General features: G+C 41.6%; 1 protein-coding gene across 5 annotated transcripts in view; it reads left to right on the forward strand.

The window, feature by feature from the left end:
* The window catches only part of TSPAN7 (tetraspanin 7), a 118632-nt gene extending 101899 nt beyond the window's left edge, over positions 1-16733 (forward strand). For 4 of the 5 annotated variants that reach the window (XM_011942088.1, XM_011942083.1, XM_011942105.1 and 1 more), the window contains 5 exons: positions 1758-1853; positions 3240-3395; positions 9069-9152; positions 15408-15483; positions 15753-16733. In XM_011942088.1, the coding sequence (XP_011797478.1) occupies positions 1758-1853; positions 3240-3395; positions 9069-9152; positions 15408-15476 (405 nt within the window). In that variant the 3' untranslated portion in view covers positions 15477-15483; positions 15753-16733. Of the gene's footprint in view, positions 1-1757; positions 1854-3239; positions 3396-9068; positions 9153-10303; positions 10306-15407; positions 15484-15752 lie in introns of those variants that run through there. The other variant, XM_011942093.1, reaches the window with a different exon arrangement.
* Positions 16734-17033: the final 300 nt, after the last annotated feature.

The raw sequence follows: 17033 nt of genomic DNA on the forward strand, positions 1-17033 counted from the left end.
ACTCCCAAAACCCAGTTTGTATGGGTGCTGCATTTGGAATTACAACCCCATTCATAGTATCTAGTGAAGTGAGACCTGATGAAGTTTCAGCCTCAACAACCCTAATAAGTGCCCCTTGTGCCTGTGTGAACACTAGGAGCAGCCTGGCTTGTTCCTACCTGAGCCCTTGTGAACTTCCCTCTTGTTTGTTGCTGGGAGTGTGCTCTGTGGAGGGGTTTTTCTCTTAATGGTGCTTGCTGCCCAGGGCCTGGAAATCCTCATCTACCTAATCTCTTTTGCCTGAAACCCTGAGGGATGTTGTGGGAGGAGGATACAATGCCACTCTGACCACCAGCGCTGGTCTTGAGTTTGGCTAAACAGTCAAACTCACATGGTGACAGTAGGTCTCAGTGCCATTTAACAAAAGCGGAAAGATATAACAAAGGAAGGCCAGCTTGCCTGCTAGGCAGCAGTGGGCTTGTTTCTCCACCATGAGTCCACAAAATAGTCTAGTGCCTATTCTGTGTACAGTCCCCCATCCTAAGAGACAACTTAAATGCAGTGAAATGAAGTGACACAGCTGGGTGTGGTAGCCACCTTAGCTTAGAAGCTGCATGTAACTGGTGTTTCTGTCTTATAACTGTCCCGTGGGCATAGTTTACAGCATTTTAGCAAAGAATATGCCTAGTTAGGAGAGTCACCATACTTAGCCCTAAGCTTCCCACCAAGTAATTATTGTCATTTGCTGTCCTCCCAATCTGGAGACATTTTACCAATTGGGGGTGAGTTTTATCACAAACTCAGTGGCCTGGTAACACATTGGACATTCCCCCTTCATCAGGTTTTCAGGGAAACAGCTTGAAAGTTACCCCAAAGTCAAATGTATTCACAGAAAAGATTTTGTTAATCTTTCTTTCTTTTTTTTTGAGACAGAGCCTTGCTCTGTCACCAAGGCTGGAGTGCGGTAGCACAATCTCTGCTTACTGCAACCTCTGCCTCCTGGGTTCAAGTGATTCTCCTGACTCAGCCTCCCAAGTAGCTGGGATTACAGGCGCCTGCCACCATGCCAAATTTGTGTGTGTGTGTGTGTGTGTGTGTGTGTATTTTTAGTAGAGATGGAGTTTCACCATCTTGGCCAGGCTGGTCTTGAACTCCTGACCTCAAGTTATCTGCCCATGTCGGCCTCCCAATGTGCTGGGATTACAGGCGTGAGCCACTGCGCCTGGCTGACCTTTTTAAGTTCTTGTCTTTTATCCTTTTTTTTTTTTTTTATTTGCCTCACTAAAGACAGGTAAGTGAAAGTTGGTTTTGCCTCACTCCTATGGTAAAACGGAGATCAGTTTTTGACCAAAACATCAGTCATCCTGTCCACCCAAGTGGTTTGTCTTTTATGAGCCTCCTGTGTAAGGGCAGAGAAAGTTGTAGAAAGATGGGCATTAATCAATTCAAAGAAAATAAGTAGAAAGCCCATGCCTGAGGTTTGGCAGCTCATCATCACAGCCCTTTCAGAAATGGACAGGCCCCTCCAGTAGGTCATTCAGCAGGTCAGACTTTCTCTGGATTGAGGCTGAGGGGAACAATTTTTTAAATTCCTGAGCTTAAAACCCCCCTGGTAAATTTTCTGAGCTTTTCCGTCTCAGAAAATGGGGCATTGCCTCCCTGGCCTACATTTATAGAGAGACTTTCAGAAGAGGCTATGTTAGCGTAGAAATTGGTAAGAATTGGAGTCAGTTTGGGCTGTGGTGGGCTGCAATCACATCCCTCCTTGTCTTCCATAGATCAAGGACACCTTCCTGAGGACTTACACGGACGCTATGCAGAATTACAATGGCAATGATGAGAGGAGCCGGGCAGTGGACCACGTGCAGCGCAGCGTAAGTTCCAGAGGAGATGGGGGTGTGAACTACCTCTGAGGTCTGGGCTTAGACTTATGGGCTGCTGGTAGATTGGCCTAGTACTGGCTATTGGTTCCCGTTCTTCAACTCTTAGTCCAGTTCCATTGCCAAGAATTGACACCCAGTCCTTGTCCAGCCTCCAGTTATTCAGGTAATGAGTGTCAAGGAGGACCACTCCCTTGAGTGTGCCTTGCATCAGTAAGGGTTGCAAGTGTGCCAAGGACAGCTCATTTGCTCTTCAGATCTGAACCCTTGGGAAGGAGTTAGGCAGTGAGTGTGTGACAACTTGCTTAGAGTTGGCTCCCAGAGGCTGGCTTTCTGGAATCAGTGTCTTCAGGCTGGGTGGAGAGCTCAGGTGAGCTGTGTTCACTGGCCGGGGCAGTGGAGTGGGCATAGAGTGGACCTAGAAGAAACTGAGGATCTGTTAGGTATGTGAAGAGGGTGAGCTGCCTGATGTTTTGCGGAGGATATGGGGGAAATAGAAGAGAGAGTTCCTGTCTGGGTGGCAGGTGCTGCCACTCAAGCATGACCGTCCATCAGGAATCACTAATGAGGCTTTTGCTTTGGGTTTTCTTGGTTTTGTTTACTTCAGAAGCAGTCTTTTTTCTAATTTATTTTGATAAAACTTCCAACATATACAGAAAAGTCTCAGGAATATTACAAGGAACTGTATACTCAGATTTACCAATCAATTATATTTTTGCCCCATTTGCTTTAATGTTCTCTGTATTGGGGTTGGCAAGCCTCTTCTGTAAAGGATCAAGTAGTAAATATTTTAGGCTTTGAGGGCCATACACTCTGTCACAACTACTCATCTATACACTGTAGCACAAAAGCAACCACAAACAGTATGTGAACACATAGTTGTGGCTGTGTCCCAGTAAAACTTTATTTACAAAAACAGGTAGCTCCTGGGCTATAGTTTACCAGCTGCGGCTCTCCCTTTCTGTATATGCATCTTTTTAAAAGAACTATTTATTTACTTATTAGTAGAGATCCCAGTGGAGCGGTTTTTGCAACCATATTTGCCTCAATTCACCCATCAATAGTCCTGAGTTAGTGGATGAATACATCTATATCAATAGGTGATTGTCAGTTGGACACAGAAGCACTGCTTTGCTTTGTGGAGGTGAATAAAGAAAGGCAATGTGATATATAACCTAGGACTTCCTTCTTGGAGATCAAACAAGCATCAGTATGGGTATAATTGTCATTGGAGCTTCCCATTCATCTTGACTCACCAAAGCTGCACATGTTGTCTTAGGGCCTTGGCCTGTGTTTCTCTTGTAAAAGTTACAAGGCAGTGATTGAGGAGACCACATGTGATCTGCCACTTTTTGATTATTTTCCTTTCCCTGTTAATAGCTGAGCTGCTGTGGTGTGCAGAACTACACCAACTGGAGCACCAGCCCCTACTTCCTGGATCATGGCATCCCCCCCAGTTGCTGCATGAACGAAACCGATTGTAATCCCCAGGATCTACACAATCTGACTGTGGCCGCCACCAAAGTTAACCAGAAGGTACCTGCTTTCTCCCAGCCCTGATGGGACCAGTGGTGAATGTTTGGGAGGGCTTTTTTCTGTTTCTGTGAAATTATGATAAATAGATTTGAAACAGTAGTCAAGGAAAAGAGAATCTTACTTTGTGGTTCCTTCATTGCCTGGGAGAGGTACTTGAGGCTGCTCACTTCTAAAAGAGAAAGCTGTGACTCAGATCAGCCTTGTCTTTCTCTCCCATAGCAAGGATCTACCAGGCATAGTTAGGAAGGTTTAGCAAGCTGTTCCTGTTAACCCTGATGCTTATGTCAGACAGCGAGTGTTGGCTTTCTTCTTTTGGGGTGTCCATCTTCTGCTTAATATACCATCCAAACATGAAATTGTTTGCAGCTGGGTGTCAGTCTTTGGCAGCAAGAGAGGAGTAGAGTTGACAGACAGCATCTACTTCTGCTAGGAGGGTGGCCTTTATTTTAGGGAGTTTACTGCCGTAGGAAAATAAATCAGCAACTCCGATTCAACTCATTGTCAACCTCCTGACTCCCAAAGAAATTAGAGAGGGGGAGAAAAGAGGATTAAATGAGATTTAAAAGATAGTACATAGTGGAAATGAGTGAAATGAAGTTTTAGTAGTCAGAGGAAAATCAATTCTGCATTCCACTTTACAGAGAATACGATGAAGACATGATAAAACTGCATGTGAAGACTATCTGCATTCTTAAATGTTTAGAGAAGTACCGTATATAAAATATATTTTGGTAAACAAAAGGGAGGGAAAAACCTATTATTGTGTTTACTTCCTGTTATTCAGTCAAGGGGTAAATCTTTTCTTGCTAAGATAAAATTCTGTTCTTATGATGCTTTCAAAATTCTATGTGATCTGGACCAACTGCTGAATAATTCAGAGAGAAAAGATAGTTCAGTAAGATTCAGTACTGACAGCTTCTTGTCTAAGTTAAAAGGACATCTGTTTCTATTTGAATTTTCTTATGAACCCAAACATTGAGGCTTCCTTCATCTCTTATTAGTTAATAAGGTAACTTCTGGCTTCTTCATGGACATCCCCACTGAGTACCCATATGTGTCATTATGCTTCCATTTTATGAAGTGCTAAGCATGTGGTAGACACTCCAATTTATAGAAGGCAAGACATGCTTTATGGCAGTGAGATATTTGATATAACAGAGCCTCAGAAAGTCATTCATGAAAGCAGTACCAAGTCTTTTTTTTTTTTTTTTTTTTTGCCACTCAAACTTCCTCTTCTTTTGTGAAAATTGAGGATCCAGAAGTCAGGAACACGGGGTCTAGTGTCAGGCTCAGGCTCCAGTAGAAGTTCTGACTGAGCCACTGTTGATTATGTGATCTCGGTCAAGTTACTTAACCTTTCTCAGTCTTGCTTTTCTTGTCTATAAAATGGGGATAATAATAATACATGCTCCTTGTGCTTGATTTGAAGATTTAATGAGATAAAGTGTCAACAGCACAGTGCCTGGCACAGATTATGACACAGATGTGATACATGTTAACTGTAATGTAAATGATGATGGTGAAATTTGTCTTCTATATCACGTGGAGTCTTTTATTAACAATGATGCAATAGTTTCTTATAGGGAGGATCTTTTGTTAGTATGTAAAAACAAGTTTGGAGACGTATCTTTTTTTTTTTTTTTTTTTTTTGACCTCACTTTCCACCTCCGCACTGTAATCCAACTTTATATTTTCCTGGCCACCTCAAATACTTACAAGATCTGCTTAACTTCTCTCTTACTTACCTCATAGCCTCCAACCTGGCTCCCTCAGAGGAGAAGAAGTGAATGAAAACTAAAATTTGTCTACCAAGTTTCCTTAGACATTCTTATTTAATGCCCACCTGAACTTATGAGACAAATTACCTCTCCTGACTAAATCTCAGACACCTAATCTATACAAGGTGGGAGATGGGGATGGGGTAATCGTAGATGCTCATAAATGCTACCCGTCCTCCCAGTGACTCCTTCCCCTAGGAGGCTTAACTACTGCCACATTCTAGTTATATGAAATCCTATGATTTAGAATAAATGGATCATCCCTATAGATCCTGTAGTGTCTTAGACCCTGTACTCTGATAGCACAGAAAGATGATTCTTGGCTCTTACCAGGAAGCTTGAGAAACCTGTCTTGTACAGATAACTGGGAGAGAACAGGGAGAAAGTATGTAGAGTTGGCCGGGCGCGGTGGCTCAAGCCTATAATCCCAGCACTTTGGGAGGCCGAGACGGGCGGATCACGAGGTCAGGAGATCGAGACCATCCTGGCTAACACGGTGAAACCCCCGTCTCTACTGAAAATACAAAAAAAAAAAAAAAACTAGCCGGGCGAGGTGGCGGGCGCCTGTAGTCCCAGCTACTCTGGAGGCTGAGGCAGGAGAATGGCGTAAACCCGGGAGGCGGAGCTTGCAGTGAGCTGAGATCCGGCCAGTGCACTCCAGCCCGGGCGACAGAGCAAGACTCCGTCTCAAAAAAAAAAAAAAAAAAAAAGAAAGTATGTAGAATTAAATAGGATATTTATTGTTTGGATTTGGGGACAGGTTTTATTTTGGTTTTGCTAGCAGGATGATGAAATGTCTGCAGGTTCAGTTGGCTAATAGCATTGGCTGAAATCCTACTTCATAGGAATTATTTGACAGTTTGTAAGGGCAAGAGGAACAAAGTTATTCTGCTTGGCAGCTACAGAGATACCTCTTCCCATAACCTATCTGGAACTAGTGTTCTACTCCTACTAGTTAAAGTCGGTCACTTGCAGATGTTTTCCACTGGTGATTGTTGATTTAGACATGCTGAGACGGCGAGCAAATGAACTGTTCTGAGTGTTTCCTAGGATACTTAGCAGGTCTGTGTAGATTTATCTCACACCTGACAACCAGACTTTCGTATTAGGAAATTGAGAGAGGTTGTTGTGAGTAGACAAGATCATAGTTTAGGGGAAAATTTAAGGCTGAATGCAAACATGGCCTGTGGTTGTAGTATTAAATCAGCTCTTGCGGTATGCAGATCTGTGCTGAGACCTGGAAAATGAACTTTGGGGTCCATGCAGTAAATAACAGAAAAATCCAGAGATGGCAAACTTTTATTTTGACGTTGGTCTCTTATTGTTTAAAAACAAAACAGAAAAAAAAACAAAGTCACTTTTCTCATTTTAATTAATCCTATTACTGATATGATTCATTAACTTGCTTTCTTATTTGGAATAAAAAATAATGAGAAAACATTTCTTATAGAAGAGTGCTTCTCACCTTTTAATGGGCATGTGAAGCGTCTGGAGATCTGGTTAAAATTCATTAAAAATGTGTCGAAAGGAATAACCCACGGATTTGGCAGATTCTGATTCAGTAGGTCTGGGGTGGAGCCTCCAATTCTGCATTTCTAACAAGCTCCTAGGTGAATAAATACTGCTCATTCAAGATCCATACATTGAGGAGCAAGGTTTAGAGAGAGCTATTTCGGCACAGTTGTACTAATGCTAGGCAGTTATTTCCTTTTTCTGGTTTCTCCTACTGGTTGGAGTGGCCTTACCAAAAATAATGTGACCAAGTCTAAAATCTTCTAGAATGGAGTAGAAATCATACTTTAGAAAATATATTCAGTTTAAGTGTAGTATTGAAGTGCGCAGAAAAAAAAATCTATGCCAAACTATTTTGCAGAATAAGAAAATACTCATTTTGCTTCTCTCTGGGTTGTATTATCAGGCTTTTGTTTCCAAATTTTGAGCTTACGTAACACTGGTGCTCATCTATACCTCATTCCTTAGCCCCATCATCACTGCAGGGAGAAGATACAGTAATGATGGCCAGCCTGGCAAACTGCTGTCTTAGCTGCTACCTTTTGGGAAAGTGTTAGAATATCCACATCTCTTTTCATTTTGTCTTCTTTCTAACCCAAATTCTCCTCTCTTCTACTACCTTTTGAAAAATTGTGTGAGGTTGGGCATGGTGGCTCATGCCTGTAATCCCAGCACTTTGGGAAGTCGAAATGGGTGGATCACCTGAGGTCAGGAGTTTGAGACCAACCTGGCCAACATGGTGAAACCCCATCTGTACTAAAAATACAAAAATTAGCCAGTCATGGTGGCACACACCTGTAATCCCAGCTACTCGGGAGGCTGAGGCAGGAGAATCGCTTGATCCCTGGAGGTGGAGGTTGCAGTGAGCCAAGATCACGCGCCACTGTACTCCAGCCTGGGCAACAGAGCAAGACTCTGTCTCAAAAAAAAGAAAAAAAAAAGAAAGAAAGAAAGAAAAGAAAAGAAAAAAAAATGTGATACAGAGTCTCACTAGTAACAGTGAAATCAGTAAGCTTCTACTATGGGGAATCAAATTTTAAAACTCCCCATGAGTGATAATGTATTTCCTTTCCCACTCCCACCCTGGCCTTCAAATTTGCTTCAGATAACTAAGAAGTAGAGTTTGTCGATTGCATTGAAAACACGTGTCACACAAAGGGAACAACACACACTGGGGCCTATAGGAGGGTAGAGGGTGGGAGGAGGAAGAAGATCAGGAGAAACAACTAATGAGTACTAGGCTTAATACTTGGGTGATAAAGTAATCTGTACAACAAACCCCCATGACACAAGTTTACCTATATAGTAAACTTGCACGTGTACCCCTGAACTTAAATAACAAAAGAAAATATGTCTGAAAGCACTACTGGTAAGTTAATGCACCATTTTTTTTCCCTGCAAGCAGACTATAAATGTATATAGATATCACTTAATAGAAGACACAGCATTGGCAGAATTTTTTACAAGCTATGAGAAATGTTAAATTGTTAAATTTGAACTTAAAAAGGGGAAACATGCTTGGGGTTTTTTTGTGCTTCAAATGTTATTAAAACTTAGTGTGACATTTTGATAAACAAGAACCAGCTTTAATCTGTTTATCAAATTTATGTCTTTATTTTTCACAGACTTTATACATTTTAGTTGAAGCCCTTTTCCAGAAAACTGGAAAAAGACCATGTCTTCCTAGCTGAATAAGTCAGTTCAGAACTCCAGGTTGATTTGGCCAGTTTCAAATAAATATACTTACAAATTCTCTCTCTGTCTGGAAAAGATGACCCTAGAACATAGGTTTTCCCTATTTAAAAAATCCTAATGGTCTCATTAGGAAGAACCCTAAAACTCCATAAGGTTGGCAGATATTCAAACACTTCCCTCTAGCCAGATGATTCCGGTTTGTTTATTCAAGATTTTGTCATTCGTTGTCAAAATGCTAGTAACCATGTTTATGATGCTGAGATTTCCCGTTCAAGGATGCGGAATGTCTTTTCAAGTCTACTGCTTTGTCTCTATAGTGTTTGCTTCATAGATCTTAGAGATTTCTTGCTAAATTGAATCCTACCACAGAAATATTTGTCGATGAAATTGTGTCTGGGATTGACTTTAAATGGGATGGGAGTTGGGGAGGTTCAAAAGAAGCAAGATTGACCAAGTGTTAATTTGTGATGTTAGGGGAAGGGTCATGTGTCTCTGTATTTTTGTGTATGTTTGAAACCTTTTCTTATTTTTTTAAGTTTGAAAAGAATGCTAATAAATCCCTGGAGTGAGTTGCAATTGTATTTGCTGAATTAAGGTTGAAGTGTATGTTGGGAGTGTTTCGAGTACACATAGTCCAGCTTGGCCTGAGTAAAAACATGTCTCCAAGACAGTGTCTTTCTCTTTCCAGGGTTGTTATGATCTGGTAACTAGTTTCATGGAGACTAACATGGGAATCATCGCTGGAGTGGCGTTTGGAATCGCATTCTCCCAGGTAGCTTCATAATTGTGCAGAACCTGGTCTAACCTTTCCCCTGCCTCCCTCCCTGGCCTCCAGATTCTCTGCCTGCCTTCCTGTGCTTTGGGAAAAGCTGATAGATGGGGTCAAAGCTCCTTGCTCATTAGTCCTCAGGTGATCTGTTTATTGATTTTTCTTTTTCAACTCAAATGAAGTTTTGTCATCAAGGGAATATCAGTTACAGTTACACTAATGACTAGCTCCAGAAAAACAACTGGTTACTTCTGTAGGTCAAATGGAGGTTAACTGAATAACGTGCTGGCATAATTGGATCATAAACAACTCAAAACAGCAAATGGCTGATCTGGATTTGGGGGAAGCGTTTTTCCTGATTGACCTGACCCTTTTTTGCTCTCTCTTAGTTCCCGTGTATTACGGATGAGATCTCTCCCTTTAAAGAAAGCCTAAATTTAGCAAACTTCGACTTGTGATCATTATTTTAATCTCTAAGTTTGGCTATTTGTAAGAGGTTTGACTATTCTTACGTGGTTTCTTAAGAGGAAATAAAATTTTATGTACTAAATTTTATAGCCCTTTATCTGTACCTACCCTCAAGCAAACAATGGGAGAAGTACTATGCCAATTAAGTAAACCACACACACTGGAGGATAGAATAAGATTAAGCTAAATCTAAAAGGTAGCCCACCTCCACCAGGCAGGGCATGGTCCCACAGGCTTCTGATCTCCCAGACAAATGATACATCCTTGCTATAATGTGGCTTTGGGTAGAAGAATCAACATGTATAGTTAACAAGCAAGAGCAAACTTTGTTTATGTTTAACTCAGACTTTGTTCAGACCAACAGATCGTTTTTCAAACAAAGCCTGATTAATGTTGTCTGAGTAATGTCTCCACAGCTCTCATTTCTTTTTTTATTTTTTAATTTCTTTTTATTTAGGACCTGGTGGCTACAACAAACCACAATTCTAATTTCTATATAGGCTGTCTCAGACTCTAATTACTTTTTCCCTACCCATCTGTATCTCTGGCCCTCCTGCTTAGCAATGCAGAGATACTTTAATTTTATTCCAGTTTGTTCCTAAAACTTTCTAATTGAAATGTAGAATATACGGAAAGGTGCATAAATTATGTTTACAGCTTAATAAGTTACCACAAAATGAACATAGCTGTGTAACCCTCGCTTAGATTAAGGCATAGAATTTTAGCCTGATGGTTTGTTTTTTACAAGTAGACAGCCTTAGAGAAGTAGAAGAGCTTTTCTTCCTAAGCAGTTACAAAACCTGTGCAACATTTTATCTCACAAGAGCATGTGGGCTCAGCCAACACAAGTGTGTTCCTTGTTGCAATTTCAAAACTATCTTTGACCATGCTTCGTTGTTTTTTGTTTTTGTTTTGAAGCCCATGAAGCGAATTAAACCCTCAACACTCCAACACATAGACAAACCAGAGTGGGGTCACAAACAATGCAAATTAACTCAGTCTCCAGAGACATTTGAAAAGCAATTGCTACTCTGAAATTTATTCTAGTTGCTGTAATATTTCAATAATAATACTCAGCAACGTCACTCTAATGACTGAGGGACATTTTAGAGGATCCCCAAACCCTGGTGACTGATGCAAATGTGCAGGATGCACTTGACAGCCTTGAACATCCTTTTTACTTAACACATGTATGTGTAGCATCATATTGTTAACATCAAAAGAGCATTCTTGTGTTTGGCACTTGAGGAGGCCTGTCCCATTGGAGGAAAAAAAATATTGCTGAAGTCTCCCCTACTAGCTATTCTAGAACCATAAAGGGACATTATGCTGATACTGTACATTAGGAGAAGAGAGCCTCAAATAACATGGAATCTCATGAATGAAACACCTTATCATCCAAGAATATTCCCATGTGGCCATGAGCATGAGTGTATGTGTGGTATTAGGAGATTCCTGTTTTCATTAATGAGACGAATCAAATGGATCCTTTTCCAAGTAATGAATCTGATTAATACCTCTCTTCCACTCTTCTCTCACACATCCCAATGAAGAAATGTATGACTAGACAAATAATTATCTGGCCTGATTAATCTCTCTGTGCTACCTTAAAGAAATCTGTGATTTGTGAATTGTTGAATATGTACTGTGACCCTCTAGGGCAGTAAGAGAGGGGCTTTGACCTTAAGGAATCCCAACTCTGAAACTCTCTGCAGTGAGTTTAGGTCTCATCAAGGTACCACATAGTTGTTGGGGTGATAAAACACAAAGCCCAGTGACATCATACCATGGTGCCAGTACTGCTCACCCATGTGGCCAGGCAGGTCCAGCAGAGCAGACACTTGAGACCTGCTCCCAAGTTCGGGCAGGGAGAGGAATGGCTGTGGCTGGCATTTGCCAGCCAGATGCACCAGGAACTGCAGCTATTTATGGTGCCATCAGCCTCAGGGTTCTTGAAAGCTGAAGTTGGCTTCCAGATGTCCATAGATCCAGGGCATCCCTGGGACAATGGTGGCCACTTACCAGATGCCCATTCACAAAGAACCAGCCCTACTGATCCTGGTCAGTGACCTGGAACCAGACCTTTGGCTACATGTGTTCAGAAATTTTAGAGCCAATGTCATAGTAAAATTTAGCACATGTTGCCTGATATTGATGAACCAGTTGTGTTGGCCTATGCCTTAGCCTTCCTATAATAAAGAAGGGTCTACTAAGTAGAGGCCACAGAGAGGACAGAGTGGGTAGGAAAGAACAGAGCTCTCTCTCTCCCTCCCTCCCACTTTTGCTCTCCTGCCCTCAACCTTTTTCTTGCCCTTTTCTTTGCTTGCTCTTATGACCTCCATGCTATCATCTGTTGGAAGAAACTGGCCATGCACATCTATTGTCTCAAAGATTAAAAGTGGTATAAAGTATTAGGAAAACTAAGCTGGGTCTAGCCTTTTAATACACTGGGCAAGAACTTTGTTCCCTGTTAGCTAACTTAGCTAACTGAAAGCTCTCGAGTGCTGTTTTTGAACAGCAGCAGGGTTGTGTCAAGCATTAAACACTTCTCTCTACAAACTTCCATTGCCTTTGCCCTCTCAAGGTAAACCTCATTTGTCTGGACTTGATGGGCAGAGTCTGCTGCCCTATAAATTTATAGCAGAAGGTTGAATCTGTTTAGTAGGGTACCTCTTCGTTGCATCTTTGGCAACTGCTCTTTCACTCGAGGGCTTGTGGGGAGAGTGAGAGATGGAGCATGCACGTACAGCACCCCTGTCCTATCCCCACCCCCAAAATGCCCTGGAAGCCAAGAACCATGGGATGTCTCAGCATGGACATGTTTATTGTTCAATTTGTGACATTGTGTATATGTACATACGCATGTGTGTGTGTGGTGGAGTGTTCTCTGGTCTTCTGTGTTTAGTACTTCTGTGTCTAAGGTAAATAGACCCAGGGCTTTGCTAGACTTGGAACCTGTTAGGCTGGATTAATTCCCCATAACATGTAATATTGTGGTCCTGAGTAAAGACAGTAGAGCCATTTTCCAGAAGGGGAGGGTTGAGTGACTCGCTTGAAGTTGGGCAGCTACTACAGATCCAGTATTATAATTCTGACCTCTTCACCTGGCCTGCTGTATTAACTTTTAAGGCCAGAGATCACCCTTGTTCCTGCCTCTGGTAGCACCTGAAGGGAATTCATTTATTGCTTTTATAACAAAAAGACTTAAGTCTGTGAAATCACAGACCCTATTACTACCCATCCATTTTCTGACCCTCATCCTCCTATCTGGCCTCCTCCAGGGTCTAAATGCTGCTAAGATGTGCCAGTCATTCTTTCCTTTTGGGGGGCCCTTGAGAAGACTTGTTTACCTTTTCTATGTAGAGGGCAGGACAGAGCTGAGGCTATTCTTAGATAGGACAAGAGGGTACAACATTAAGCTCTGAGAATTACCTGTGTATCTTAGGGCGTATTCTTTAACCTCTCATAACCCTCAATTTTCTTATCTGGAAAACTGAGATTGTAATATTGTACAGGTTGTGGTAAATATTCAATACAGGCTAGGTACAGTGACTCATGTCTGTAATCCCAGTACTTTGGGAGACAGAGGCAGGCAGATCACTTGAGCCCAGGAATTCAAGACCAGCCTGGTCAACATGGCAAAACCCCATCTCTACTAAAAATACAAAAATTAGCTGAATGTGGTGGTGCACAACTGTAATCCCAGCTACTCAGGAGGCTGAGGCAGGAGAATCACTTCAACCTGGGAGGTAGAGGTTGTAGTGAGCCGAGATTGCACCACTGCAATCCAGCCTGGATATTCAATACAGTCAGCCCTCCATATCTGCAGGTTCTGTATCCATGGATTCAACCAACTATGGATTGAAAATAACAATACAACAAAAAATAATGCAAATAAAAGCAATATAGTATAGCAACTGTTTATACAGCATTTACATTGTATTAGGTATTATGAGTAATCTTGAGATGATTTAAAGTATAAAGGAGGATGTGCATAGCTTATATGCAAATATTGCACTATTTTGTATCAAGGACTTGAGCATCCTAGGATTTTGCTATCCTCAGGAGGTCCTGGAACCAATCTCCAACAGATACTAAGGGATGACTGTAATTTGTTCTACCTGAATGTGTTATGTACCTCTGACACTTATTTGATTTTTGACATTATCAAGTGTGTTCTGCTGTTTGTTGGTCCCGGAAAATGGAAGTTCTAATAAAAAGAGACAAACTATGAGGTTCAAGGTTATTACACTCATATTTTAGTTTCTCATTTGGCAGAATATTCTAAAGGTTATAGCCATGGTATCTTCAGCCACTTGGCAGTAAGTGCATGAGACTATGTATTTTATGGCACCAAATGATGTTGGCCAGAACCTTGGTAGGAGATAGGATGAGTCCAATAAGATGATGATGCTTCCTTACCTGAAAGAGGTTATAGTTTGCATATTTCACAGCACAATTTTAATTTGAAAAAGGAAGATAAGAAATGAGAACTGGAACCTGCACGGGTAGGTTAAGAGCCAGGAGAATGGAGTTCAGGTGTTTCCCTGACCAACAGTGGGACCTGAAGTGGCAGTAGGTGTTTCATCTATAAGATGAGGGTGACTAGGTAGACTGGATGAGCAGTTCCCTGCCCTTGAAGGCTTGTTAAAACACCAGTTGCTGGGCCCCAACCCCCAGCGTATCTGATTCAGCAGGTCTGGGGTGAGATCTGAGAATGTGCATTTCTAAAAAGGTCCCAGGCGATCGTGATGCTCTTGGTCCTGGGGTCGCACTTCTAGTGACACAGGTCTGATCCAGTAAAACATGCCCAGTTGTCTAAAGAGAAGGGACTACACTGACCAAGAGAAAGCAGCCTCGAGACTCAAGTGCACAATTGGGCTCCTCTCTAAAGGATGCTGATCCTCCAGATTCATGAGTGGAAATTTTCTTTTCTAATGAACAGAACAAGATGTGCTTAAGGGTGTCTTGAAGGTATCACAATCATCTTTATTAGATTCACTTGTGCCACAGTTTAGATCAAGGCACAAAGACAAGTGGAGGACTAGAATCTTCTGAGGAGGTAGAGGTACTACATCACTGGTTGTCCTGAGGCCCCTAAAAAAACTGGGAGGTGGGCCCTGGGTGTAGATGAGCCCACTTAGGCCTAAGATATCTACATAGTCAAGAGACAGAATATAAAACCCCACTTTCCCCTAGTCCCTCCTACCTTTTCATAAGCTGTGGCTTTCTTACCTCACTGGTGAATGTGCCTCATCAAAAATAGGGTCTCTATTCTTGCCTCAAGGAAAGAACTGTTATTTTGTCAGCTGGGTATGGTTGAGATATCATAGTGTGCTGAGAAATCTTCCAAATGCATGTGCTATAGATTTGAATTGAATTTTAGCCTTTTAGTTAATATATCACTAAATTCTGTGTTCCTTAATTTTGTTTTTATTACTCTCATAACATGAACAAATTTTAATACTCCTTAAGTGTCAAAAGTTGTTCTTAAATGGCCAGAGTGAGCTACAGCTGGAACATAATGGCCAGTTAGAGAACTTCCAGTTGGCTCTGCAGATCCCAACAACTGAGATCCCATGGTTGAAATCAGGTTTTATCTTTTGCTCTAGTGCCCTTTCCCCATTTACATACAGAAACACTTGGTTGTTGAAAAAATTATGTCTAGTGATACACATATATCAAAAATCACATTATCCCCCATAAATATATAAAAGTATTAATTAAAAATTAAGAGGGTGTGGTTCGGTGACTTGAGATTCTCGTTTTCGTTTTTCTCCCTGGCAACAGTTAATTGGCATGCTGCTGGCCTGCTGTCTGTCCCGGTTCATCACGGCCAATCAGTATGAGATGGTGTAAGGAGAAGGTAGGTGACAGTGGGGAGTGTTTAATTTTGAGGGATCCCCTTTGGGACACATAATACCCTTCAAATGTGCAGGAGTACTCCCTGGCCACTGAGCTACCTGATCTTGGTGGCACTTGTCCATGTGCAGAAATCTCATTTCCATGGTTCTGGGAAGGAAGTATAATTGGTTCTTTTGTGGAAAATGTGGAAATGCTTTTTTCAGCTTGTTATCTTTCTTTTCAAGTCCTTGTTACTGGTGAATCACTCACATGTTCTGATTTCTCTCTTAGTCTTTCAAGAACGACGGAATAAGAGACCTGTTTTAAAAAGGAACTGCAGCAATCTTTGAAAGACTTCCAAAGAATGTTAGAGCACAGTACATAATACACCTGCCCTGCTCCCCCTATCCCTTACCCCCCACGTGCAACTGGCACTCCCACCCAGTCTCTGCTCCACCTTTCAGCCCATGTCACTTGTAGTGTCCATTTTGTGAAGCCTTGTTGTGCCACAGAGTGTAGCCAGGTCCCCCTGCAGCTAGTCCTAGTGAACCTCACCCTGAGGCCCTGCATGGGCCAGCCCCTCCATCTGTACTTGGTCCAACTGCAACTCATCATCGGTGACTGGTTATCACACCATCGCTGGCCCCTTTGGGCCCTGCATGTAGTGTGGGAGGCTCCTGTTAGCTCCTCACTGTGGTAAATGCCACACACCTTTAAGTAGATAAGCAGACGATAGTTATCTGTTCTTTTGACTTAATCTCATTTGGTTTGATTTTCCCTCTACTAAGGCTTTCCTACCTTCTTCAGGCTGCCTAAGACATGTAAAGAAACACATCGATAATTGTCCATGAGGAGAAAAAAAGCATGTGTCATGCATGAAGGAAACTGAGCTTTAGGTGGCCTCCTTGCTTGTTACATACCTGGGTATGTGTAGGCAGTTTAGTGCATCTTTGCCTCTCAGTTGAAACCTGTATAATCCTGTTACAAAGCTGTGTTGTTGCTTCTCGTGAAGGCCATGATATTTTGTTTTTCCCCAATTAATTGCTATTGTGTTATTTTACTACTTCTCTCTGTATTTTTTTTCTTGCATTGACATTATAGACATTGAGGACCTCATCAGAACAATTTAAAAATGAGTGTGAAGGGGGAACAAGTCAAAATATTTTTAAAAGATCTTCAAAAATAATACCTCTGTCTAGCATGCCAACAAGAATGCATTGATATTGTGAACATTTGTGATATATGTATTAATAAATAGAGCAATTACAAGCAGCTGTGTTCTGGTTCTGTTCTTTGGTTCTTATGAAAGTTTTAAAATACATTTCTATTCCATCTTGCGCTTCAGGACATTGCAGGCAAGTGGACCATCTGACACACTGACACACCTCTCCATGTGTGCTCCCACCCCACCAAAATAGCATCAGGCAGCAGAGAAGCTAAAGGGTTAGATTTTTAAAATTATTGTTATGGACACTTCAGAAACTTTAACCATTTATCATGAACAGAATACATTGTTGTCTGCAGAAATAGAGCCTTCATATCATTTCAGGCCTTTGAAATCCTCGGATCTGA

This window comes from Colobus angolensis, unplaced genomic scaffold (genome assembly GCF_000951035.1).
Source record: "Colobus angolensis palliatus isolate OR3802 unplaced genomic scaffold, Cang.pa_1.0 Scaffold103, whole genome shotgun sequence".
In the NCBI taxonomy this organism is placed as follows: domain Eukaryota; kingdom Metazoa; phylum Chordata; class Mammalia; order Primates; family Cercopithecidae; genus Colobus; species Colobus angolensis.